This window comes from Staurois parvus, unplaced genomic scaffold (assembly GCF_062004578.1).
Source record: "Staurois parvus isolate SC_StPar_1 unplaced genomic scaffold, SC_StPar_1.0 ptg000018l, whole genome shotgun sequence".
Lineage (NCBI taxonomy): Eukaryota > Metazoa > Chordata > Amphibia > Anura > Ranidae > Staurois > Staurois parvus.
Genome location: NW_028317814.1, coordinates 12,525,801 through 12,553,612, shown reverse-complemented (window position 1 = coordinate 12,553,612; position 27,812 = coordinate 12,525,801). Strand labels below are relative to the sequence as shown.

The 27,812-nt window shown below is 42.8% G+C and overlaps 2 protein-coding genes across 2 annotated transcripts; one reads left to right on the top strand and one right to left on the bottom strand.

Moving 5' to 3' along the window:
- Positions 1-258: 258 nt before the first annotated feature.
- On the bottom strand, positions 259-9,069 carry LOC149473083 (small ribosomal subunit protein mS34-like; the record flags this gene model as incomplete). Its single annotated transcript, XM_089683744.1, has 3 exons — positions 259-551; positions 5,236-5,278; positions 8,971-9,069. Coding segments are annotated over 3 exons (435 nt in total), but the record flags the coding sequence as incomplete, so codon positions are not given.
- LOC149473082 (structure-specific endonuclease subunit EME2-like) lies at positions 9,069-27,812 on the top strand. The gene is made up of 8 exons (XM_089683732.1): positions 9,069-9,075; positions 9,400-9,536; positions 14,844-14,935; positions 18,143-18,247; positions 21,623-21,725; positions 23,490-23,605; positions 25,208-25,397; positions 27,582-27,812. Exons 1-8 carry the CDS (start codon positions 9,069-9,071, stop codon positions 27,810-27,812), a joined length of 981 nt encoding a protein of 326 aa, XP_089539858.1.

Sequence of the window (27,812 nt, the reverse complement as noted above, 5' to 3'; positions counted from 1 at the left end):
CAGTAAACATCAAATAGGAAAGTCCAACAGTTACTTATGGTGTCATTGAGTAAAAATGACAATTTTCAATTACGGAAGGTGTTGTGTAGTCTTTACTCAGTATGGTCTATAACTGAAAACAACCCTCAACAAAGAGCAGAGCCCACAACCCCAATTACCATGGCACTTTGTTGCCATTTTGGTTTGAAGGTCACGCTGCTGACAATAAACTGTACATGAATCCATGTTTCTAGGAAGTAGCAGAAGTCCATGGCCTTATCACACTGGTGTCCCTGTTTTGGCTCTCCTCACTTTAAGCTCCTTTTGGAGCTCATGATCAGATTCCCGTAATCTCCCAATGTCCAGCATGGGCTCTGTTAAAGGCTTTCCTTCTTTCTGCAACTGAGCCAGAGCAATAGCCCTCAGTAGTGGTGGGTATGGCACATAGCGGACAGGTTCTGGCTCCGGCAGAGGGATAAATTGCTTGAAGTTCTCTTCTTCATGCCGTGGTATAAGACGCCAGTCATGGTACATGACTTTGCTGATCTCCTGCTCTTCAGGCACGGTTTTACCTGGGTGAATGAAGAAGATGACCATCAATATAAGATCATCAAGTCACTCTACCTAAGATAGGCTCTGCTTATGATCCTGGATGAGAAATACGCTATATGGCCAAAGCTACAAGGACCCCACTCCAAATAATTGAGTGAATGTGTTTTAGTGAAGGGTACTGTTCATTCTACAATTCTCTAGCATACAAAGACATTTAGATTTGGATGTCAAGCCTACTACACACGGGCCAAATGTCGAGCGGTATTTTGGCATCTTCCAATTTTTATTGGATATTTGGCCCGATGTGGTAGCCGGTCTGTCAGAAGCCAGACGTTCAGTCGGCTTCTGTCAAAGAGGCATGATTGAAGAAGGTCTGCTGATCAGCTCCTGATCAGTGCTCTCAGCCAATGGCTGACAGTGTTGACCGAAGTGTTCTGTCCGGGATGGGGGGCATCCCTGTCAGAACCCAATAGCACAGCAGGGGAGCTCGCTGTACCAATATCGGATCATTAGTATACTATGACATACAAAGCCATCCACAACACTGCCCCAATTTACATATCTGATCTTATCTCTATCACCCAAACCGTACTCTTTGCTCCTCGCAAGACCTCCTACTCTCTAGCTCCCTTATCTCCTCCTCCCATGCTCATCTCCAAGACTTCTCCAAGGCATCACCCATTCTCTGGAACTCCCTACCCAAATCTATCAGACTATCACCTACTCTACTTACCTTTAGGCGATCATTAAAATCTCTCTCTTCAGGGAAGCCTATCCCGCCCTCTGCTAATACTGGAATCCTCTATGCTTCCAACCACTCCATCCCCCACAGTTTTACCTATTGTACCACTCACCCCTCCCTCCTAGATTGTAAGCTCCAAGGATCAGGGCCCTCAATTCCCTCTTGTATTGAACTGTATTGTTACTGTATTGTCTCCCACTATAATGTAAAGCGCTGAGCAAACCATTGGCGCTATAAAAATCCTATATAACAATAATAATTAGTACAGTGGCTCCTCCTGAGCTGTCCGTTTTTTTTCTCATTCAGTGTGTACCAGGCTTTAGTGCAAATAAAAAAAGTATCATGGACAATACTCGATTGTTCCTAAAGACATTCAGACAATTACAATCTGGTGGCAATTGTTCAATACGAATACCCTTAATTAACCTGAGATGTCCAACAAACTCATATGGGTTTGATGGTCAATAAATGTCCGCAAATCGTTAACCATATAGTGTACTTCACTCTCTTTCTTAACTACCTGCCGACCGCAGATAGCCGAATGACGGCTTCACTGCGGCCGGCCAGTTCTGAGTGGACGTCATATGACGTCCCCCCAGAACGCGCTCTCCTGCGCGCCCCAGGGGGCGCGCACCCGGCGATCTCCGTGATCGCTGTGTCCTACAGACACAGCTGATCACGTGATGTGGTAAAAGGCCAATCACAGCGCCTTTTACCACCTGATCAGCGGTGTCCAATGACACGCTGATCAGAGGGAAATGCAAGTGCCGGTTCTCGGCTGCACTTTCCTCACGCTGTCAGATCGTGAGGAAAGTACTGCCGAGAACCTGCAGTTGTCAGAGCGGGGATCGGCACCGATCATCAGGGCACTGATGATCAGTGCCCTGATGATCGGTGCCCAGCAGTGCCACCCGCAAGTTCCGCCCACCTGTGCCCAGCAGTGCGCCCACTAGCTCCGCCCACCTGTGCCCAGCAGATCACCCACCTGTGCCCAGCAGTGCATCCACCTGTGCCACTCTGCAGTGCCACCTACCTGTGCCCAGAAGTGCCACCTACATGTGCCCAACAGTGCCACCCACCTGTGCCCACCCACCTGTGCCCACCAGTGCCACCCACCTGTGCCCACCCACCAGTGCCACCCACCAGTGCAGCCCAGCAGTGCTGCCAGTCAGTGCCACCAGTCAGTGCCCAGGGGTTGTGCCAGTCAGTGCTGCCAGTCAGTGCCCAGCAGTGATGCCAGTCAGTGCCGTCTATCAGTACCCATCATCAGTGTCACCTATCAGTGCCACCTATCAGTGCTGCATATTAGTGCCGCCTATCCGTGACACCTCATTAGTGCTGTCTATCAGTGCCGCCTATCCGTGCCACCTCATTAGTACTGCCTATCAGTGCCCTTTAGTGCTGCCTATCAGTGCCCATCAGGGCCGCCTATCAGTGCCCATCAGTGCTGCCTCATTAACGCACATCAGTGAAGGAGAAAAAAATGCCTGTTTGAAAAATGTTATAATAGAAACAAAGAAACTTTTTTTTTTTTCAATTTTTTTGCACTTTTTTATTTATAGCGCAAAAAGTAAAGCGCCCAGTGGCGATTAAATACCACCAAAAGAAAGCTCTATTTGTGAGAAAAAAATTATCAAAATTTCATATGGGTACAATGTTGCATGACCGTGCAATTGTCAATCAAAGTGCGGCAGCGCTGAAAGCTGAAAATTGGCCTGGTAAATAAGGGGGTATAAGTGCCTGGTAGGCAAGTGGTTAAACAGCTTAGTTCATCAATTACTTTTCTACACTGTTTACCAAACTATTCACTGCAAACTCTACAAAGAATTAAAAGGAAACAATAGGGGTTATCTACTTAAACTGGAGGGTGCAAAAGCTGGTGCAGCTCTGCATAGAAACCAATCAGCTTCCAGGTTTTGTCAAAGCTTAATTGAACAAGCTGAAGTTAGAAGCTGATTGGCTACCATGCACAGCTGCACCAGATCCTGAACGCTCCAGTTTTAGTAAATCTATTCCTATGTATATGTGTAAGAATGTATACTAGAATTTGGAAAATTAATATAATGAGTTAGTTTGGCCAATTATTTTTTTTTTCACATTTCATAACCCCTCATTTGCTGTGGCTTCAGTTTGTGTTGCTTGCCTATGAGTAAAAGGTCGGATGTTGCAATCAAATTTTATGGCATACTCCCTTTCAGATGCTATCATTTGAAGGCTGCACTGGGTTCTAAGCAGTCCTGCCAGAAAGACTTGCTTTTTTTTTTTTTCTTCAATAAAGTCATCTGCAGACAACAGGATCTATGAAAACAGAATTATATAACAAAATGCATCCCCAAGATTCCTCTACATTGATATGTTCCCTCAAGACTAGCTGGACGGGATCATCAGAGAGCATGTACGCACGGTTTTAAGCAAACTCCCACACCCCTTCCTTTATAGAAAACAGTATTTTAGATGTCATCCAGACATTTTTACCACCAACCTTAATTATTAAACTAATTGTAAAGGATTGCTTTTTATTTTTTTTTAACCACTTCCTGTCCAGCTGTTGTATATAAACGGCCAGACGGTGGCAGTACAGGGTCGGGTAAACATTTATAAACAGCCTCCCCGCCCCCTGCTTGTGCGCACTCCCTGGGAGCACTGTGATCTAGTGCCCGCTGTGTCCTCCGGACACAGTGGAACACCGATCGTCGTATGGGACCTCTGTGCAAGGTACCGATCATGTAATCACTGATTGGCCAATCAGTGATCACATGCAGAGTATTAAGCAAGATGTTACTTCTGACATCATTGCTTACTACGTGTGAAATCTGTGAATGATCACAGAGGTCACATGGTACAAAGCTATTCACAACAGCCTTGTACCATGTGACAAGCTGTGACCAATCACAGCTCACACAGTAGTTCTCAATGGCTACAAGAATGCAGCCAGAGAGAAGGAGCAATGATTGCTTTTATAGCCTTTATGGGTGTAAAAGCAATCAGTGTAAAAAAAAAAAAAAAAAAAAAAATCTTCATCACCCCCCACAAGTAGTAGTGTCACCATGATGACACTGTACTGCTAGGGCGACAGTATGTTAAAATAATAATAATAATAATAAAAAAATAAAATAAAAATGTACAAACAAATGTTTAAAAATTATAATTTTGGTTATAAACTAATTTGGGTTATTTATTTATTTTTTTTACTAAAAAGATAAACGGAATAAATTTTGGCCAAGATTTACGATGAAATATTATTTGCAAACTTTTGTAAGAAAAACACTTTTTTTCAAAATTTTGGGACTTTTTCATTTACATAGCAAAAAAAAATCTCAGTGGTGAATAAATACCACCAAAATAAAGCTTTATCTGTTTAAAAAAAATGCTAAAAAATTCATATGGGTACAGTGATGCATGACCGCGCAATTGTCATTCAAAGTGTGATAGCACTGAAAGCTGAAAATTGGCCTGGACAGGAAGGGGGTAAAAGTGTCCGGACTTGAAGTGGTTAAATAACAAACATGTTATACTTAACTGCTGTGTGCAATGGTTTTGCACAGAGCAGCCCCAATTCTCCTCTCCGTGAGTTCCCCTGCTGGCACTCCTGGCTCTTTGCCCCCACCGAGTGCCCTCATAGCAAGCATGCTTGCTTCCGAGCTGGCTCTGTGTGTCCATAGACGCACAGAGCGCGGCTCCTCCCTGGCTCTGATTGACAGCAGTGGGAACCAATGAGGAGGGAGAGAGCCAAGAGAACGGCTGCTCCTGTGCACACTGCTGGATTGAGATTGGGCTCAGGTGAGTACAAGGGGAAGCTACATGCAGAAGGTTTTTTTTACCTTAATACACATTAACTTTCCCTTAATAATTTCGTTGAACTAAAATATTAACATGGATTTCTATTAAACTTTTTACAGTATGTTTTTGGTCTGTTGCTTTTTTTTAAAATTTGTAATGACATTTAATGTACCAGGACCTACCGCGATATGTTAAATAACCCCAGGCTTGCCCATGGTCCATGTTCTGGAAGACACAAACACAAGTTAAAATATGTAAATTAAGATTAAAGAATGAGCACACTGTTAACAAAACCTAGCTAGTTTCATATATTATTTAGGAAAATCAAGCAAGTTGGCAAACATAACCTTTCAAATTTATCCATCCTCCTTCGGTCACCTTAGGTCTTCAGAGTTCTTCAGTGGTATTCTAGAATCCTGCAGCTATCTTCACTGGAGTACATCAAAGAAAACACCCCTTAAACCTCTTTATGTGTGCGTGCTCTTAGCTGACAGTCTTTCAATAACAACTCTAAATTATAATCTGTCCCTATCATAAGTATACACTGGAGGTTTAACTAAAGTTCTGCAAGATGTAGCTGGTACATCTATCATGAAATCAACAGCTCTCAGTTTGTGCTATCTAAACATACACTATATTGCCAAAAGTATTGGGACACCTGCCTTTACACACACATGAACTTTAATAGCATCTCAGTCTTAGTCCGTAGGGTTCAATATTGAGTTGGCCCCGCCCTTTGCAGCTATAACAGCTTCAACTCTTCTGGGAAGGCCGTCCACAAGGTTTAGGAGGGTGTCTATGGGAAGGTTTGATCATTCTTCCAGAAGCACATTTGTCAGGTCAGGCACGAATGTTGGATGAGAAGGCCTGGCTCACAGTCTCCGCTCTAGTTCATCCCAAAGGTGTTCTATGGGGTTGAGGTCAGGACTCTGTGCAGGCCAGTCAAGTTCCTCCACCCCAAACTCAATCATCCATGTCTTTATGGACCTTCTTTTGTGCACTGGTGCACAATCATGTTGGAACAAGAAGGGAACATACCCAAACTGTTCCCACAAAGTTGGGAGCATGAAATTGTCCAAAATATCTTGGTATGCTGATGCCTTAAGAGTTCCCTTCACTGGAACTAAGGAGCCAAGCCCAACCCCTGAAAAACAACCCCACACCGTAATCCCCCCTCCACCAAACTTTACACTTGGCACAATGCAGTCAGGCAAGTACCGTTTTACTGGCAACCGCCAAACCCAGACACGTCCACTGGATTACCAGACAGAGAAACATCTCCACTGCTCTAGAGTCCAGTGGTGGCATGCTTTACACTACTGCATTCAATGCTTTGGATTGTACTTGGTGATGTAATGCCCGGATGCAGCTGCTTGGCCATGGAAACCCATTCCATGAAGCTCTCTACACACTGTTGTTGTGCTAATCTAAAGGCCACACAAAGTATGGAGGCCTTTAGCTACTTACTCTGCAGACAGTTGGCGACATCTGTACACTGTGCGATTCAGCATTCGCTGACCCCACTCTGTCATTTTACGTGGCCTACCACTTTGTGGCTGAGTTGCTGTTCTTCCCAGTTTGTTATAATACCACTAACAGTTGACCATGGAATATTTAGTAGTAAGGAAATGTCACGGATGGACTTACTGCACAGGTGGCAACCTATCACAGGACCACACTTCAATACACTGAGCTCCTGAGAGTGACCCATTCTTTCACAAAGGTTTGTAGAAGGAGTCTGCATGCCTAGGTGATGATTTTATACACCTGTGGCCATGAAAATGATTGGAACCCCTGAATCCAATGATTTAGAGGGGTGTCCCAATACTTTTGGCAATATAGTGTATATACTGGAGCAGGGTGGATAAAAATCAATGATTTTTTTAAAAAAAATCTGATTTGTTTTTATTTAAATCTGATTTTTTTTATTTAAAATCGGATTTTTTTGAATAAAATGCTTTTTGAGAAAAATATATTACCATCCAAAGGTTATTCCATCATGAAATAAAGATTAGTTTTTTAATTATGTAGAATAAGGCTGTATATGTTTAATTTTTTTTGGTAAATAAATTCCATGACTACATTCACAATGTCATGCTCTTCCAGAGGTTTTTGTAAGATTATTGGGCAGTTTCTCTGCCTACAAGATATTATCACAGATGCTTGGTTTACTTTTGCAGTTCTCAAAACTGAATTTTACTCAGCGGAGATCACATGCCTCTTCTTCACAGCAAAAATGTTATAACATGAACAGAGTTAAGAAAAAGACCTTAATCCTAACTTCTACAAACCTATGAATACAGAATCAACCCCTTCACTGCTAAGTTTCAAGAAGTTCAGTGAATAGAATAGAAACAATATTTTTCTGATTGTTTGGAGTGGAATAGATCTGCACAAGAAGAAAGTGAAACTAAGTGTGAGGAGGAAGGGGCTGACAGTCTAAGTTTCTTAAAATATATATATTTTGTTTAGCCAAATTAGTTACCAAACATGGATGTTTGTTTAAGGAAATCACATATGCTGGAATGTTATTGTTTCAGTTGAATAAATCTATTTAAATTGTTATTATTAAGGTAATGATTATTTTTCTCCTTCCTAAGTACAACAGAAAAGTTGTCCAAATATGAATGATTAACCTATTAAACTGGGGATAAAAAAACTAATATGAAAAGTTGTTATTCTAAAAATCTTCATCTACTTGCATATTAAAGATATACCAGCAAGAATCAGTCTTTATGTAGAAAACTAGGATTTAAATCAAGCCTTACTGACTAGTGATTTAAATTGTGATTTAACTCAGTTTGATTTAAATCAAATCCACCCTGTACTGGAGTATTTGTTACATCTGAACCTATGTCACCATACAATAAATAATTTACTATAAGAATAGTGATATGTAGAACTGTAGGGAAAATTATGGCAATAGATCTAGGAAGGTTCTATGTATTATTAAAAGAGCAACCTCAATGACCCTTTACCATCCCTGTGTTCTATTTTTGTTCCCCTCCTATCTTGTTAGCAGGGTTACCTTCAAAATACATACTTACACATCCAGCTGATATAGTGTTGTCCTGGGTCAAACCACCGATCCACTGCAGCATTCCAGGTCTTGCTCCACCATCTCATTTACTTACAACATCAGGGGGGAACTATCTATTTTGGGTTCTTGTAGCTGGCCTCATGATGGCATGCATGTTTCACTTCATCAGGGGGCTGGCTGCAAGAACCAGAGCCTCAGCAAGCCCCCTGATGACGTGGCATTGTAAAGTACCCCAAGGCCTCCCTCCCTTGATGCACCAGGAGGGAAAAAAAAAATGAAATGAGGTTCCCATGGCATCACCACAGCCCCATATTACACATGACCCCACCTTGGCTTCTAGCCCACAAAAATGAACACAACATGCAGAAGACGTAAGGCAGGCAAGCAAGTGTGCTGTCTTGTCTACCATGTCCATGTGTGCAGTATCCTTAAGGGCTGATTCACACTAGAATGCTGCGCGGGTTTCGTGCACCGCATTCTGAATGCGCTGCCCTTGCGACCTGCAGTGGGTGTCAGTGCAATATTACTGACACAGTAAACAGAGTGCATTGGCCCACACCACATTGCATGGTACAAAAGTACCATGCAATCCAGTTGTAGTGCGTTTACAAAAGTAGTGCATGCACTAATTTAGGTGCAGTGCAGTACAATTTCAGCCCATTTAAAATGAATAGGCTGAAATCGTACTGCACATAACTGCATATGAATCGTACAGGAACGTGCAGCGCATACCGGTGCGATTCCTAGTGTGAATCAGTCCTTAGAGTCTGATGAGCTTAAATACCATGGTGTGTATTCTGGCTAAGATTGTCAGCGCCACTTTCTACCCTCTCAATTTTGCAGGACGGCGGTCATGATCTTCTGAACTCTCCCTCACCTCAGCTCTGTAATCCACTTTGACCTTAGTAATATTCCAGTAGCAAGGCTCATCGAATTGCTCCAGCCAGGACTTCTTGGTCACCTCTATGTTCTTACATGCAGGGTTTACAAACAAATGGGGCACATTGAGAACTGGCTATATATATATATATATATATATATATATATATATATATAGTCTTTTGGCGCAAGCTACCATTTCAGATTAGTGTTTGGCAGCTTTTTTGGAGGACCAGAAGAGGGTATCTGCAAGGTTAGGCCTTGTGTTCTTACATGTAGAGTTTACAAGCAAATTTGACTCATTGAGAGTTGGCACTATATAAATTGTCTTTTGGTGCTTGCTAACATTACAGATCAACTATTTGCATCATTGCAAATCACACATATATGTCTACATTGCGTTGTTGATTGATCTCTTATTGCGCAGGTCTTCTCCAAGATGCAGGGTCAGAAGGTATGCTGGAAGCTCTGAGTTCAGCTGGGTATACTTACTCCTTAGAGCCACACTCTGTGCCATGGAGCATTACCTGGAGAAGAGAGATGCCTGCTGACTGGACATGTGTAGTAAGTTGTGATTGGAACAGACAACACGTTTTTGTATTAGAGCCGCTTATATTTAAAGTGGAAGGATCAGTCAACTCCAAACTGATATTTTAGTTCTTTGTAGGTGCTGCTGAGATAAAATGCCTGTTAGTTCTTTATATCTCCTGGGGATTCTCTTATTGAGATCTTTGTTGAGCATCACAGGTTTTCACAACTGATGTGGCCATTATGAGATGTCCCATTCTCTCTATTGGGTTTTCATATTTATTCTAGACTGCGGAAAACATAGCCAGAGCAAAGGTGGCCAGGAACAGTCATGGATTATAGCAGGAAGATCTCCCTGTAAGAGCAATGAAGATCTAAGAAAGAAAGCTGGGGCAGTCTCAGTCTGCCAGACGTCACCTGCAATAAAATATCCATCTGAGAGGGTTAGTCCTATTTGAGGAAATCTGTACTATTATTATTATGCAGGATTTATATAGCGCCAGCAGTTTGCACAAAGGATGACAGTACAGTTACAATACAAATTAATACAGGAGGGATCAGAGGGCCCTGCTCAGTAGAGCTTACAATCTAAGAGGGAGGGTCAATTGATACAAAAAGTAATAACTGCGGGGGATGGGCTGATAGAGAAAAATACATGTACCGTTGCTAGGAGGGGGCAGGATAAGCCTCTCTTAAGAGATGAGGTTTTTAGGGATTGTCTAAAAGTGGACAGGGTAGGAGATAGTCGGACACATTGGGGAAGGGAGTTTCAGAGGATGGGAGTACCTTTGGAAAAGTACTGAAGGCAAGAATAAGAGGAGGTAACAAAGGAGCTGGAGAGCAGGAGGTCTTGGGAGGAAGGAAAAGAACTGGAAGACTGGAATTTTGAGACTAGGTTAGTGATGTAGCTGGGGGCTGAGTTGTGGATGGCTTTAGAAGTTGTTGTAAGTACCTTGAATTTAATTAGTTGAGTAAGCGGAAGCCAGTGGAGGTATTGTCAGAGAGGGGTGGAGGACACTGAATGGAAGCCAGTAGAGGGATTGTCAGAGAGGGGTGGAGGACACTGAATGGAAGCCAGTGGAGGGATTGGCAGAGAGGGGTGGAGGACACTGAATGGAAGCCAGTGGAGGGATTGGCAGAGAGGGGTGGAGGACACTGAATGGGGGCCAGTGGAGGGATTGGCAGAGAGCGGTGGAGGACACTGAATGGAAGTCAGTGGAGGGATTGGCAGAGAGGGGTGGAGGACACTGAATGGAAGCCAGTGGAGGGATTGGCAGAGAGGGGTGGAGAACACTGAATGGAAGCCAGTGGAGGGATTGGCAGAGAGGGATGGAGAACACTGAATGGATGCCAGTGGAGGGATTGGCAGAGAGGGGTGGAGGACACTGAATGGAAGCCAGTGGAGGGATTGGCAGAGAGGGGTGGAGGACACTGAATGGAAGCCAGTGGAGGGATTGGCAGAGAGGGGTGGAGGACACTGAATGGAGGCCAGTGGAGGGATTGGCAGAGAGGGGTGGCAGACACTGAACAATTGGTAAGAGCAAATAGGAGCTGTCAGTACTAAAGTCTCTTTTGGAAATTCTAGTTGCTGGACTATTATGCTAACCCAAAGGCTTTCAGTACTTTGAGTCAATAACTCAGATTAGATGAGCCGTTCTGATTTTTCTCTGGGTTCATTAGCTAAATTCTTGCCCTAGGTTGGAAGTAGAGATGAGCGAATCGAACCAGGCGAAGTGGAATTCGTTTCGAATTTCAGGAAAAATTCGATTCGTGCCGAATCCGAATATTAGCCAACTTCGGATGCACGAATCGAATTTTTCCCGATCAGCCGGCAAAAAGTGTCCCTGCAGAGAGCTCCACTATTTCTGACAGTTCTCTGACAGTTCCTTCACATTTACAGCGGTTGAAACATTGTATCTATTTGTTTCCATTTAGGATACAGATGTTTTTATTCGGAAACAGATACAATGTTTCAACCGCTGTAAATGTGAAGGAACTGTCAGAGAACTGTCAGAAATAGCGGAGCTCTCTGCAGATACACTTTTTGCTGTACTGGAATACTTCTTCTTTTCATTCTTCTTTTCATTCTTCTCATTCTTCTTTTCATTCTTCTTTTCATTCTTCTTCTCATTCTTCTTTTCATTCTTCTTCTTTTCATTCTTCTTTTCATTCTTCTCATTCTTCTTTTCATTCTTCTTCTTCTTCTTCTTTTCATTCTTCTTCTTTTCATTCTTCTTCTTCTTCTTTTCATTCTTCTCATTCTTCTTTTCATTCTTCTTTTCATTCTTCTTCTTCTTCTTTTCATTCTTCTTCTTCTTCTTTTCATTCTTCTTCTTCTTCTTCTTTTCATTCTTCTTCTTCTTCTTTTCATTCTTCTTCTTCTTCTTTTCATTCTTCTTTTCATTCTTCTTCTTCTTCTTTTCATTCTTCTTCTTCTTCTTTTCATTCTTCTTTTCATTCTTCTTCTTCTTCTTTTCATTCTTCTTTTCATTCTTCTTCTTCTTCTTTTCATTCTTCTCATTCTTCTTTTCATTCTTCTTTTCATTCTTCTTCTTCTTCTTTTCATTCTTCTTCTTTTCATTCTTCTTCTTCTTCTTCTTTGTTGTGCCCCGTGACTGCCCAAATGAGTGAAGTGTGCGGTGATTCTAAGATCGACGGCACTCATCTGCATGTCATACTGACTGACAGTATTATTTCTCTTCCCCAGCAGACTCCAAGGGCATTTAAATTAAAGGTACAGTGTTCTGCACTAATATAAAGGCTCTCTGAAGCCTAGAAACCCTTTTAATAAGTTAAATTCGCAGCGAATAAATTCGCATTGAATCAAATTTCTCCCGCAAATTCGGCGAATCAGCCAAATTGAATTTTTGAATAATTCGCTCATCTCTAGTTGGAAGCTCTGAATTTATTGATGCCAAAAATAGCCAAACAACAAACATTTTCAGGGGAAGGTCAGTAATGAAGGCATCCAGGCTGTGTCAGTACTGGTTTCCTTTATGTTATTATGTTAAAAAGAGAATAATACATTCTAATAATTCATATTTTATGAGAAAAGGTTTCCATTGTATTCTTTTTATGGCACCACCTTTGTGCACAAACAGCAAGCCACTGCACACAATGTAATTCTCACACACTGTTTTCTGTAATTCCTTTTACCTATATGCAGAATACATTTTTTAAACCTGAATGCCAAATGCTAAGCATGTATATAATGTCATCATGTAATCTGGTAAGTATTCAGTAAACTATAATCAATGTATCATAAAACTAGCATACAGTGTTAAAGTGGAATTTCACACAAAAGAGGGAGTTCTTTTTTTTTGCCGCCAACTCACCCCCCAACATGTTTGGTCATACGTTGTTACGTTACGGTCATACTGGGGGGGGGGGTCGAGCGGGTATCTAGTTTTGACAGGTATCTGCTCCCACTTCCACTTGGATCGCTTAGGCAATCCGAGTGAAACTTCGCCCAGGCGATCCAAGAGAAACTTCACCCCCACCCCCCTCTTAACCCGCAACATTTTGGGACACATCACAAGTCCCAGAAAGCTGCAAGACCATTCACAAAGTGCAGCTCAACTTGTGCATGCGCAGTAGGTAGCTGGCTGTGAAGCTGTTAGGGCTCACTGCGCACTTCAATTAATAAACATGCTTGCACCGGGCTGCCAAAGACCAGTGAGTAACCAGCCCAGGTGAGGGCGGCACTTGATCCATGGATATCTAAATATCCTTATAATGAAAGTCAGTAGCTACAGTATTTGTAGCTGCTGACTTTTAATTTTTTGGGGGGACTTTGAAAATCCTCTGACTTGATATCAGCCTGCACAGGGGGCACTAAGACTGAGAGAGGTATTCTGAGCTTATCATGGCTAACACTGGGAGCAGCCTCCAAGGGTGGGAATCAGAGGGATGAGATCATCAGTATTGGGCAGGGTGGATAAAAATCAATGCTTTTTTTAAAAAATCTGATTTTTTTATTTAAATCGGATTTTTTTTTAATAAAATGCTTTTTGAGGAAAATATATTACCATCCAAAGGTTATTCCATCATGAAATAAAGATTAGTTTTTTAATTATGTAGAATAAGGCTGTATATGTTTAATTTTTTGGGTAAATAAATTCCATGAATCCATTCACAATGTCTTGCTCTTCCAGAGGTTTTTGTAAGATTATTGGGCAGTTTCTCTGCCTACAAGATATTATCACAGATGCTTGGTTTACTTTTGCAGTTCTCAAAACTGAATTTGACTCAGCGGAGATCACATGCCTCTTCTTCACAGCAAAAATGTTTTAACATGAACAGAGTTAAGAAAAAGACCTTCATCCTAACTTCTACAAACCTATGAATACAGAATCAACCCCTTCACTGCTAAGTTTCAAGAAGTTCAGTGAATAGAATAGAAACAATATTTTTCTGATTGTTTGGAGTGGAATAGATCTGCACAAGAAAAAAGTGAAACTAAGTGTGAGGAGGAAGGGGCTGACAGTCTAAGTTTCTTAAAATATATATATTTTGTTTAGCCAAATTAGTAAATAAACATGGATGTTTGTTTAAGCAAATAACATATGCTGGAATGTTATTGTTTCAGTTGAATAAATCTATTTAAATTGTTATTATTAAGGTAATGATTATTTTTCTCCTTCCTAAGTACAACAGAAAAGTTGTCCAAATATGAATGATTAACCTATTAAACTGGGGATAAAAAAACTAATATGAAAAGTTGTTATTCTAAAAATCTTCATCTACTTGCATATTAAAGATATACCAGCAAGAATTAGTCTTTATGTAGAAAACTCTGATTTAAATCAAGCCTTACTGACTAGTGATTTAAATCGTAATTTAAATCAGTTTGATTTAAATCAAATCCACCCTGGTATTGGGGGATTAAGTAAGAAAATTGTTACTCTACCGGGACCAAAGAAGAGAATTTTTACCAAAACAACAGCAAAATTATACAACAAGAACACAAACAGTAACACTAGCACTGTAATAATAATATGTTATGAGGCAAAAAGAAGTATGTGTGTGTGTGTGTGTGGGGGGGGGGGGGGGGGATAAGGAGTGCACATAAGACCTACTACAAATATTTACTCAGAATGGTGATATAATGCCAGCTATGGAGAGCTGCTATCTTGGGGTGTCCTCTCTTCCTCTTAGATTTGGTTCACACCTGCAGATGCAACCAAATGCAGGTGCATTTCCATGTGTGGCATGAATGGCAGCCTGTTCATTTCCATGGACTGCTCTACACACGAGAAACACAGAAATTAAGTTCCGAACTCTTTTCATTCAGCTAACACAAAAATATTTATGGATTTTCCAATCGCTGTTTTTATATTCCAGGATGGTCTGGATCTATGTAAAGGGAAAGAAGAGCAAATGCTGATTCTGGTGGAGCCTAGAGAATTTCTCAAGAGTGTCTTCTATTACATTCAGGTAAAATTTGGAAAGGTGAAGAACATGCAGATTTATATATATTCTGTATCTGCCACCCCTCTCTGCCAATCCCTCCACTGGCTTCCCATTGCCCAACGGATAAAATTCAAAACATTAACAATAACATATAAAGCCATTTATAACTCTGCCCCAAATTACATCACCAATCTTGTCTCCAAATATCATCCAAACCGTACTCTCCGCTCCTTGCACGACCTTCTACTCTCTAGCTCCCTTGTCTCCTCCTCCCATGCTCATCTCCAGGACTTCTCCAGAGCTTCCCCCATGCTCTGGAACTCTCTACCCCAATTTATCAGAATATCGCCTACTCTGCTCACTTTTAGGTGATCTCTGAAAACCTATCTCTTCAGGAAAGCCTATCCTGCCCTCAGCTAATAATGGAATCTTCTACTCCTCCTACCAGTCCATCCCCCACAGTTACTAACTTTTGAACCACTAGCCCCTCCCTCTTAGATTGTAAGCTCCAAGGAGCAAGGCCCTCCTATCCCTCTTGTATTGTTGCTGTATTGTCTCCCGTTATATTGTAAAACGCTGAGCAAACTGTTGGCGCTATATAAATCCTGTATAATAATATACTAATAATAATATAGGGACCCATGGGGCATATAGCTCAATATCCATGTGCCATATGTACAATAATTGCATTTGCTGAGGTCAATTATAATAGATGTAAAAAAAGGTTTACAGTATGTGTCCTAGATTTTTTATTTTTTTGTGCTTAAAGTGTTACTAAACCCACAACAGTAAAATCAGTCTGTATATGCAGTAAATCATGCTTGTTATACTCACTGTGGAACCTAAGGGGTTAATCCTCTGCACTGTGTAAAAATTATGTTTGATCCAGACTTCTCTGATCCTCCCCTTCTACTGCTGTCCCCAATCCATCTGCTGATAGAACAGAGCCTTGGAGACAAGCTGCACATGCACAGTTTGGTGTGTATTGCTAGAGACCTTTTTTTATTTTCTTGGGAGAGTGCATATATCCAGCACAGGGTCAATAAGCACTGTCCAGACAGAGGTTTAGGGGTCATGCAGCCTCATAAGTCAGTCGGGAGAATGAAAACTCCTCCTACCATCTTTATCCAGTACTCTGCTGGACATTGATAGAAGTCTCAAGACTGCTCTACCCGCTGATAAAATAAAAGGTACTTAGCAGTTTATATTTACTAAAATAATTATATTTCCATGTTCTATGTACTGTGGGAGGCCAGATATAGTTAATGCAGGGTCCAGGGTTTAGTAACACTTTAAAGTGGAGTTCTACTCACTTGTCAAAAAATAACTCATTAGCTACAAAAACTGCTGACTTTTAAAAAACAGCCATTTACCTGTCCCTCGGTCCTGTGGTGTGTCTCCCGCAGCCCGTTTCACTGGCCGTCCTGGATTCCAGGAGGCCAGCAGGCCGTCATGTATTCCAGGAGGCCGGCATCTTCAGTGTGGGCACCCAGCTGTGATAGCTTGCGGCTTCACAGCCGGGTACCCACTGAACATGCGCGAGTAGTGCTGCACTTCCTGTAGTCTTCTGGGACCTGTCACGTGTCCCAAAAGACTACAGAGAGGGAGGGAGGACAACTTCTGTTTCCAATCGCCTAGGCAATCAGACCGGAAATGGGAGCAGGTACCTGTCAAATTTGGGCACCCAAAGGTGCCAGTCCTTAATGGGGAGCGGGGGAGCAGTCCTTAAAGCGGAACTTCACCTTTTGGGAGGAGCTCCGCCTTAAGGCTCAGTTTACATCTGTGCGTTTAGCTGCGTTTTTATCAAGTTCCTGTGAGTTATGTGTGGATCAGTTTATTAATTTCAGTGGGCTTCCCTACATGTAGGAATCATGGTAAAGAAGCCCCTGACCCCTGTTAAAAATTATGCCGCATCAAAACGTACCCTGCATTTCAGTATGTGTGAAAACAGACGCATGGGAGTGCCATTAGGAGTTGATAAATACTACTACTACTAATAATAATAATTAATTAATTCAGAAATATTGGCACTGCCACGTGTCTGCCAAAGGACAGCCCTTTTGTTACCATTTAGTAACTTATATAAAGAGAAGTACAGACTCCTGTAGTGTTGGCTCTGAAAGAAGAGGTTGTGTCCTCGAAACGCGTTAGCCAGTTGGTCATCCAGGGTTCCATCGTATGGACTCAGATGTTGTTTGGATCATACACCTTGTTCAGTTTGACATACCTGTGTTATTATGTCCATTGTGAGTATGATACCTATTTTTGTTTCTTTAATACATTATTTTAAACGATAATGCACTAGGTCGGTGCGCCCTTTTTCTGTTTCTCCATTTGTATCCAGTGTATTCGGACCACCCCGGTCTGTTGAGGGCAGCAAGCAGTGCATATTCCAGAAAATTCCAGAACATTCTTATTAGGTCTACTGAGTCCTTTCCTAGCGCAGGAGTAAAGTGTTTGTTGTACAGGATGTTTTGCGTCAGGAAAGCGCACAATTTTGTTCACAACCAACAGTAGTGTGAATCTTACCTTAGAGAGACTTGAAGTAGTAAAATGTTGCTAAATGTCTATGTATATTTCAGTTGTTTTCATTTTGGGAGATTATACGTGGAAGTAGTTTAATTACAAAGGAATATGTAAGAAAAGGCATGTACTGTAGATGGATATAGAAAAGATATGAAGTATACAGATAGAACAAAGGGGAAAACAAGGGAGTGATGCGAACTGAACCCACATTTTCTTCCACTCAGGCTTTAGATCACCTGAGCAGCCATTTTTTTTAATAACAACAAAAAGGTACTTTTTTTACTCAAAAGAATGTCATGGTAAAATGTTCCCATATTGATTCATGTGCTTTCTAATTTGTAATGATAGATCCGCTTTCATTGGTATTAAAAGCATGGCATGATCGGGGTGGAGGTTGTGTTTAATCCTTTCACTGGAAAAAACAAGCAAAGGCCTGCATCTGGCCCCCGGGACACAGTTTGGAGACCACTGCCTTAGTCTATAAGCTAATAGCCACTACGCTGATCATGAACTTATGGCAGAGTGGTACCTGAGACTCTCCTAATTCATGAAGGGCCACAATCAGCAGCTGCCGATCATAACCAGTGAAAACATTGCCAAAGTGGTCTGGGTATGTGAGGTGAAAAAATGGACATCGGGCCCAGCAGTGAAAAAGTTAATAACAGCCTTGTAAGATCTAAAGTAGCTGATCCCTCTCCATTCCTGGCTCCTGAAAACGCCATGACTCCGACCTCTGTGTTTGGAATAGATAGGAAGTGTTCTGGAAAGAAGATCAAGTTGGCTGTTTTGGGGCTACATGATTATAGAAGGTAAGTTGGATTACAGACTGCAACTTTCATTAACCACTTGCCTTCCGGGCACTTATACCCCCTTCCTTACCAGGCCAATTTTCAGCTTTCAGCGCTGCCGCACTTTGATTGACAATTGCGCGGTCATGCAACATTGTACCCATATGAAATTTTGATCATTTTTTTCTCACAAATAGAGCTTTCTTTTGGTGGTATTTAATCGCCACTGGGCGCTTTACTTTTTGCGCTATAAATTAAAAAAAGTGCAAAAAATTTGAAAAAAAAAAAAAAGTTTATTTGTTTCTTTTATAAAATTTTTCAAACAGGTATTTTTTCTCCTTCACTGATTTGCGTTGATGAGGCGGCACTGATGGGCACTGATAGGCGGCACTGATGGGCACTGATAGGCAGCACTAAAGGGCACTGATAGGCAGTACTAATGAGGTGGCATGGATAGGCGGCACTGATAGACAGCACTAATTAGGGGTCACGGATAGGCGGCACTGATATGCAGCACTGATAGGCGGCACTGATAGGTGACACTGATGATGGGTACTGATAGACGGCACTGACTGGCATCACTTCTGGGCACTGACTGGCGGCACTGACTGGCACAACTCCTGGGCACTGACTGGTGGCACTGACTGGCAGCACTGGTGGGTGGCACTGGTGGGTGGCACTGGTGGACAGCACTGGTGGGTGGGCACATGTGGGTGGCACTGGTGGGCACAGGTGGGTGGCACTGGTGGGCACAGGTGGGTGGGCACAGGTGGGTGGCACTTCTGGGCACATGTAGGTGGCACTTCTGGGCACAGGTAGGTGGCACTGCAGAGTGGCACAGGTGGGGGCACTGCTGGGCACAGGTGGGGGCACTGCTGGGCACAGGTGGGGGCACTGCTGGGAATGGGTGGGCGGGGCTAGTGGGCGCACTGCTGACCGGAAATGCGGGGGTCACTGCTGGGCACCGATCATCAGGGCACTGATCATCAGTGCCCTGATGATCGGTGCCGATCCCCGCTGTGACAACTGCCGGTTCTCGGCAGTACTTTCCTCACGATCTGACAGCGTGAGGAAAGTGCAGCCGAGAACCGGCACTTGCATTTTCCTGTGATCAGCGTGTCATTGGACACCGCTGATCACGTGGTAAAAGGCCGGTGGGCTCGGCCTTTCACCACATCTCCTGATCAGCTGTGTCCGTAGGACACAGCGATCACGGAGATCGCCGGGTGCGCGCCCCCTGGGGCGCGCAGGAGAGCGCGTTCTGGGAGGACGTCATATGACGTCCACTCAGAACTGGCCGGCCGCGGTGCAGCCGTCATTCGGCTATGCGCGGTCGGCTAGTGGTTAAAGAGGACCTTTCACTTTTGAAATAATACCATTAGTCTGATTCAAGTTAAACATTTTTATTTACATTTTTTTGTCCAAAAAACTTTCTGTTCAAAGCTACAGTGTTCAATAGTCAGTCTGATTTTAAGATGCAAGTCTGGTTTACAGATTGAAATTTAAAGCAGAACTCCATGTAAAATTTTACTTTCCCATGCAGTGGGGCTGTGCGCTGCATGGGAAAACTGCTCGTTTTGTCCAGGGGTTTAGTGGAAAAGCTATATATATCCCGTCCTCCGATCCTCCGGAAAACCACGCTCCCCCAAGTCCAGCGGTGGACTGTTCCTGCCATCCTCAGGCTCTGAGACGGTCTGTTGGCATGATGACGTCAGGAACAGTCCATTGACAAGACCGCTAGTATGCGGGGGGGGGGGGGGGGAAGCGGCAAGGACCAGTGTTGCGCTCTGAGGATCATCTGATTCGGTAAGTATATTTTCACTCTTATGACCCCTAGACAAAAACGAGCAGATGGCCCGTGCAGTATGGGCACAGCACCACTGAATGGTTCAAAAAACATTTTGCCCCGATTTCTGCTTAAAGGTTAAGTGTTGAAGGTGAGGTTGCACACACATTAATAAAATCAAAAATGTGCATTTATTAAAAGAGAAGTATGGGCTATACAAAGAGAAAATCTTCTACTCACCTAGGTTGATGCAGCATCAATCTGATGCTGCATCTGTCCCCCACCGGCTATCCACTGAGAATTAAGTGATCAGACACTGCTGATCGCTCAGTTCTCCCCTCCACTCTGAGAAGGGAGCAGTGATTGTCAGTGACTGGCTCTCTGCTCTGCCCCTCCAGCACTCACTGGAGTGATAGGCGGGGGTGGGAGTGGCTGGCTCAGGATATCAGTGGATTGCTGAGAAGCTGAGTCAGTTGCCGGTCCAGGATTCTGGGTGGATTCCAACCATGTGGTTAGGATCTTTCGGAGCCTGGACTGGCTCTGTGAGGTCAGAAAATGGATCACAGGAGTGCAGAACAAGCTGCACACCTATGATCCATAGGAGACGATTGGCAATGCTTCTCTTTTAAATATATGCATTCAGTCCTGCAGAGCATTGCAAGTGTAATCAGTGCATAGTGGGTGTAGTTCACAGGCACCTGCATTATTTACCCCAAGTCCTCAGTTTTTTGCTAAAAACCGTGCACTAACAACACCAGACTTCTGGTTCCAAAAGCTAACGTAACAAAGAGGTGGGTTCTCTTTTTATAGTAAGTAAAGTGCAGCACTATAAATAAGTAAATAAATTATAATAATGTCCGTATAAATGAATATTCTTATGGTGACAATCCGTGTGTAGAGTACCCACTATGGCGGTACTTCAGTGCTTGTGCTTTTAAAAGTGGGGTAAGAATACGCACTCACCAGATGCGTAAATAAATTACGCATATAGATCAATGATCGGAGGTCCCCTTTAATGAAGTGGAGTCATTGATTTCCTAGAGCTCACCCCTGAATCAAGATCTACCTTATTACACAGAGGAGGGAGTTCCTGCTACACAGGTTGCTACACCCACTCATCCCTTAAAGGGGACCTCTGGTTTACTGGATCCATATACCACCCAGAAGTGCCTGACATACCACCCATACAGAGGGAGGATATCTCTATACATGGCTTAATCTGCTTCCTTAAAGGGGACCTCTGATGATTGATTTAAATGCGTAATTTCTTTACACATCTGGTGAGTGCGTATTCTTACCCCACTTTTAAAAACACAAGCACTGAAGTACCGCCATAGTGGGCACTCTACACACGGATTGTCACCATAAGAATATTCATTTTATACGGACATTATTATCATTTATTTAATTATTTATAGCGCTGCACTTTACTTACTGTTTTGACTGAAGTTTTATTTGGTTACCTTTAGTGCATAGCTGCTGACGTTGAAAGCACTCACTTTTTTATTTATTTATTTGGGGTTCTCTTTTTATGCTTGAAGACGGAAAACACTGAGATGGTATAAGTGAACTGACTGAGCTTTAATAGTAAATGTTTTTTTGACCACCAGATGTCAAAGACTATCGCGTAAGATGGAGAGACACTCTCTAGAGCCAAGCCTTTGCTATGATGAACAGCCAGAAAGCCAAGTGACCAGGCGACATATAGATGAGGTTGGTAGCTAATCTACATTTAAATACCAGTCCTCGGTTAAAGACTTCTCCATACATCATCTTCTTTAGTATCATCTTCTAGGATTAGTTTTGGAAACTAAATTTTGAATACAATTTTTTGTTTTAAGCAAGAGCCTAAAATGAATTTTGTTTTGCTACATAGTTCTTTTACTTTGCTGCATTGTGTCCTAAAGGGGGGGGGGGGACTATGTGGCCCAGTGAGCTTATGCAATACATTTTTGTCTTAAAGTGGAGCTAAAGGCACACGTACTTACCTTAGTTCTAGTTCCAACAATCTGACACCCATAAAGTCCCTGCTCGGCGCTGTTCTCTTCTCCCTGGGTTCTTTTGGACCCTGGTTTTTGTTTGTTTTGATTGGCTGATGTGGGATGACATCACTCCCATACATGTGCAGGAGTGCAGTCATCCGGGCACGCTGGGAGTTTGCCAGTTTGTGCAGTTCAGTGTACATTCTACAGAGGACTGCAAATAGGCAGGAAAGTGTAACATTGCATTTTTTTTCTGCAATAAAAAGACTGCCTGTTCACAAATGTTTCTATTTTACATTTAGTTCCACTTTAAGTTTACATGTTCCAGACACCTCAGGTCCCATGCACACTAGACATTTAGCAACGAAGCATGAGATCCCAGCATCTTGATGCGGGCGGAAGGCAAAGGTTGCACCATCCAGCCTCACTGTCGGCAACTTGTAAAACTCTATGAGAGGCTGAAAGCTGCTGCGGCTGGACAGGCCTGGATGTTGCACTGAGTGTTCCTAATGTTTGTGGCAGTATCAGGGGTGGACTGACAACTCATGGGGCCCCCGGGCAATAGGGGATTATGGGGCCCCTGTGTCCTTGTCCAAACTCAAAAAAGCCTATGAAAAAGGTACCAGGGGCATCTCATGGGGCCCCCTACTGACCCCGGGCCCTCGGGCAGTGCCCGAGTTTCCAAATGGTCAGTCCGCCCCTGGGCAGTATGTGGCCAAGGATGAATGCTGGGAGTGCACACTGCATGTATTCTGGGTATTCGTTCCTGGGAACATACTGCCCTAAATGTTAGTACCACTCTGCGCACCATCCAGTCCCATCCATCCGCAGCAGCTTTCAGCCTCTCATAGATTTTTTCAGACTGTCAGCAGTGGGGCTGGATGGTGAACTTTTCATTTGCACCAAAATGCCAGAATTTCAGGCACGGGGGGCTAAACACCCAGTGAGCAATGAGGCTTTTATGTTGAAGCCATAATATATTTTTCAAACTAGCTTCTGGGGAGAATTTACTAAAGATTTGTCACTTTATTTAACCTTCCTGTGTAATTTACAGTAGAAACTGAGTTATTGTCAAAACTTTTTGCAAACTTACTGCCAAGTGGCAAGATCAGCCCTCTTTCTGATCAGTTTCAGAGCTGTAATAAGAATCTCAGACCTTCTCTGCATCAGTGGCCCCGGCTTAGGTGTTTTTTTTTCTTTTGTTTTTTTTTTTACTTTTTGTAGTCATGAATGTAAAATTATTTTGTAAGAAAAGGAGCGACCTTTGCATCTCTTTACAAGATCCTTTTAGATTGGGGCAGCACCTAAATATGGGCGTAACATGGTGCAAAAAGATGGAGTTGCCCTTTAACTCTGATTTTTCTCTAGTTTATTATCACTGTTAGGCATGCTGTCAAATCTAAATTTTAATGTGAAAGCATTATGTATATTCTAATAAAGTTTTCTCTGTGATGTCACCTTCTTTGATAACTGTTATCCTCCTCTGTGGAGGTAGGCACTTATCTTTCTACAGCTGTACCATGAGACCGAAGTCTTATTCTTGGATACATGGAGAGAACTGGGGCAACATGTGTGTGCTGTGACCAAGAGTATAGCTCAGCGCCCGTTCCGGTGAGTTCACAAAAAAGTGACTGGACAATGTAAATTCCTTGTGAGTGAAAGGTTATACAAGTGACATGAGCAGCCTTATAATCATTGCCCTGCTTTAATGGATTATTTAGATTTCTGTTTTTCAGCAAATCAGCATTTTCAGGTGGTATAAAGGAAAAAGAATTTACATTTAAAATGAATTGTCTATTTTGAATCCACTGAATGCCTACTAAATTATTTCCGTTTTAGGTGTACGCCAATAACCAAACTGCAACATCTTGAAATAACATACACTTAGAGCAGAGCTAAACCCTCTTGCCCTTTACAGCCAAGGAAGCTATTTTCTTAGCCTCTGTTTAATCATTTGACCTCTCGAAGGTTTTACCCCCTTCATGACCAGGGAATTTTTTTTATATTCACCACTGTGCTACTTTAACTGGCAATTGCTCAGTCATACAACACTGTACCCAAGTGAAATTTGAGTCTTCTTTTGGTGTTATTTTTTATTATATAAACAAAAAAAAACCCAAAAAAGTTTGGGGAAATAAAACACAATATTTTCTACTTTCTGTTATAAAAAATAAAGAAATGTAAAAAATCTAATTTCTTCATAAATTTAGGCCAAAATGCTGCTACATGTCTTTGGTAAAGGAAAAATCCCACTAAGTGTATAATAATTGGTTTGTTTGAAAGTTATAGCATCTAAAAACTATGGTGTATATATACTGGAATTTACGCAGCTTTAACGCTGTGCTGGTGATCAGTGACTTACAGTTGGACTGTGATAGTGTGGTGGGCAATCTAGTGCTAACAGACCGTCACTGGGAGGTAAATTAAATGACACTGACATCACTAATACAGTGATCAGATATAATACTTTACACTGTCCCTGTACTAATTACACTGGCTTGGAAAGGGTTCACATCAAGGGGCAGTCAAGGGGTTAACTGTGTGCCTAACAAGTGTTGTATGTGTAATATGTGCTGCTTTTACTAAGGCCCCTTTCAGACGGGGTGGACCAGTCAGCGGATCAACTGTCTTCTATGAGCGGTCGAATGGAAAACAACCGCCTGTGTGTTTCCATCCAACTGCCATCCCATCCGATCCGGTGGACAGAAGGGGAATCCCCATCCATCTCTTTTCGACGGATCAAATCGGATTGGATGTCGTTGGGTGTAAACAGACACATGTCCATTTACACCCGCCGCTCCATAGAGGAGAATAGAGGTTTCAATGGGTCCACCTGAAAAACGGGCAGATGGACCCGATCAGAACGTCTATGTGAAAGGGGCCCAAGAGATCTGGCTGTTTTTTTTCCCTGCTTTTCAGGGAGAAGAAACAGACAGATCGCTGTTCTGTGTACAGAGTCCTGTGTGTTTGTAAACACAGGGCTGTGTGCTGTGAATGGATACAGCCAATCAGCAGGTGTCAGCCATAAATCATTGGATGAAACCTGCTGACAAAATTGCACAGTGTCCAGTCTCAGTGGGGGTCAGCAGTGGGCACACGCATGCATGCCCCCAATTTTTCTTTTCTTTGCAGCAAACATTGAGGTCAGATGACCTATAAGTGATGGTGCAGCAAGGTGGACCGTGGTAAACAACGTTCTCTCTCTGTCTGCAGGTTGCACTGGGAGGCTCAGAGCTACTCCTTCTGCACCTCAGCAGGCACCTGGCGAGGGTGGGGACCCAAAGGATCGCTCACTGGCTTACCATTGGCCTGGAAGAGACAGATTCAGCAGTTTAATAGAGTCAGTCCAGCAATGGCTGCAACTATAACAGAGGCCTATCCTTCTCCACAACTCCTTATGCAGGTCAGTGTCTTTGTGTAATGTGTTTTCTGCCCAGGATCCACATGCAATGGGGGAGATTTACTAAAGCTGGTGCAGCTGTGCATAGTAACCAATCAGCTTCAATCTTCAGCTTGTTCAGTTATCCTTTGACAATAAAACCTAGAAGCTGATTGGCTACCATGCACAACTGCACCAGATTCTGTGTGCACCAGTTTTAGCAAATCTCCCCCACTATTTTTCACACTAAAGGGAAAGCTTGAGCATCTGCAGATATTAGACAGAGGAGTGTATAGCCATAGGGATCATTGGTCACTCCTATCAAAACAATGGACCATCTTCTAAGGCAGGGTCTCCAAACTTTCCAAACAAAGGGCCAGTTTAACCTCTTGACACATGCAAATGTGCGGCCTCCCGGTGTCTGGGCCTAGACGCTGAGCGGCCGCACATTTGCGTTCTATTAAAAAAACATATGTGCTGAGAGCACACGCCTGCGCACTCCCAGCACACATGTCCAGTACTCATGGAAAGGTCCCAATCTCCTCTTTCGATCGCGACCTTTCCCGATCATGTGACAGTGTGTCACGGCGGTCACATGACGCTAAACCCTGCCCCGCCTCCCGACTTCTGAAACCCTTAAAGTGCCAGGAGGCGCCGGTGCCAAGGGGTAATGTCCTTTAGACTTTCTGGGGGCTGGATTAGGAGTAAAAAAAGTCCCTGATGTTAGTGGGGAAAAGTCATTGACGCCATCTTTGGTGTCATTGGGAGGAAATTTGCCTCATCATTGGTATCAGTGAGATAAATTCTGTCCCATCTTTGGTGTCATTGGGAGGAATTGTGCCTCATCGTTGGTGTCATTGAGATGAATTGTACCCCATCATTAATGTCATATGGCCCTATTGTTAGTGTCATTGGGAGAAATTGTGTCCCATCCTTGGTGTCATTGGCAGGAATAGTGCCCCATCATTGGTGTCAGTGAGGGTAATTATGCCCCATTGTTGGTATCATTGGATGAAATAGTTCCCCAAGGGCCAGATAAAAGCAAGTAAAGGGCCACATCTGGTCCCCGGGCCACAGTTTGGAGACCACTGTTCTAAGGCATGCCGTAGAAAAGCACATATCTGAAATTGACTGGAAGTAAGACATTTACTTAGTTACATCAAGCTGATGTACAGTATATATAAAAATAGACCTTGTTTTTTAATTGCTTGTATAAGATGGTTTTGAAATTTTACAATCTTTCCCAAAGCCCCTCTCATCTACTATTCCCCACTGACAGGTAAGCTCAGTGGCCAATAGGGAGGCACAGGAGCCAGGAGAGGGGGAGGGGGTGTCAACCCTCACCATTACTCTTTTAAGGCAATATTTGCATATTCGAGCACCCCAGAATATGGGGATCTCTGGTGGATCTGGAAAATATTAAAAGGAAAGTGCTTCAAGTATTTCTTAGACTTTACCATACTAGTCTGGAAGGTATTAAAAGGAAAGTGCTTCAAGTATTTCTTAGACTTTACCATACTAGTCTGGAAGGTATTAAAAGGTAAGTGCTTCAAGTATTTCTTAGACTTTACCATACTAGTCTGGAAGGTATTAAAAGGTAAGTGCTTCAAGTATTTCTTAGACTTTACCATACTAGTCTGGAAGGTATTAAAAGGTAAGTGCTTCAAGTATTTCTTAGACTTTACCTTACTAGTTTAATAGAAACATACATTGATGCTGTTCTGTAATCATTATTACATCATATTAATGTATTTTTTTCAGTGTCAGCAGTGTAAGCACCATGTTTGGCTTGGTATCAGCCTGCATTCCCCTGTACAGCAGAGCTCAGAAAGGAGGAAGCACAATCAGCCAGGTGTTGCTGCAGTGCAAAAGGAGCATGCTGATAAAAGAGCAGTGATGAAGGGATGAGCGCAGTGTGCTGCTTCTCCTTTCATTGCCCTGACACAGGGTGGGGTGGAAAATAGATCTGTAAGTAAAAATGAATCCACAGCAGAGACAAATCAAGTCCCCTCCCCTTCCAGGCAGGGATGTGCTGTGAGGCAGAGCTGTGTAAATGGTAAGACCGGATGGACAGAAACACAAATCCTTTAGCAGGTAAATAAGCTCACATGTACGCATTTCATCTGTTCCGTATTAATTCTAGTAGTCGGTGTATAAAGCTGATGTTATTCAAAGAAAGTAAATTCTGTATCTTTTCTCTCTATCCAGGCATATGTGGCATGTAATACTGATAAAGAGAGACTATCTCTCCTCAGTAACCTGAGGGTACCACGTGCTGGAGGTGCCACAGATGATATGGAGTATCCAGATGAAGATGTCACACAGTCTAATGACCAAGACCAGACAAGAGAGAGGCGCATTGGTCCTGATTTGTCACGACGCATCTGGCTGTTCATGACCTCAACCAATCCAGAACTGGTATTGGACTTAAATTCCTAG

Bases quoted from the DNA above. Each gene is read 5' to 3' on its own strand.
- LOC149473082 (XM_089683732.1), top strand. The intron at 23,606-25,207 runs GTGAGTTCACAA...CTCTGTCTGCAG, and splicing joins ATAGCTCAGCGCCCGTTCCG to GTTGCACTGGGAGGCTCAGA. The intron at 25,398-27,581 runs GTCAGTGTCTTT...CTCTCTATCCAG, and splicing joins CTCCACAACTCCTTATGCAG to GCATATGTGGCATGTAATAC.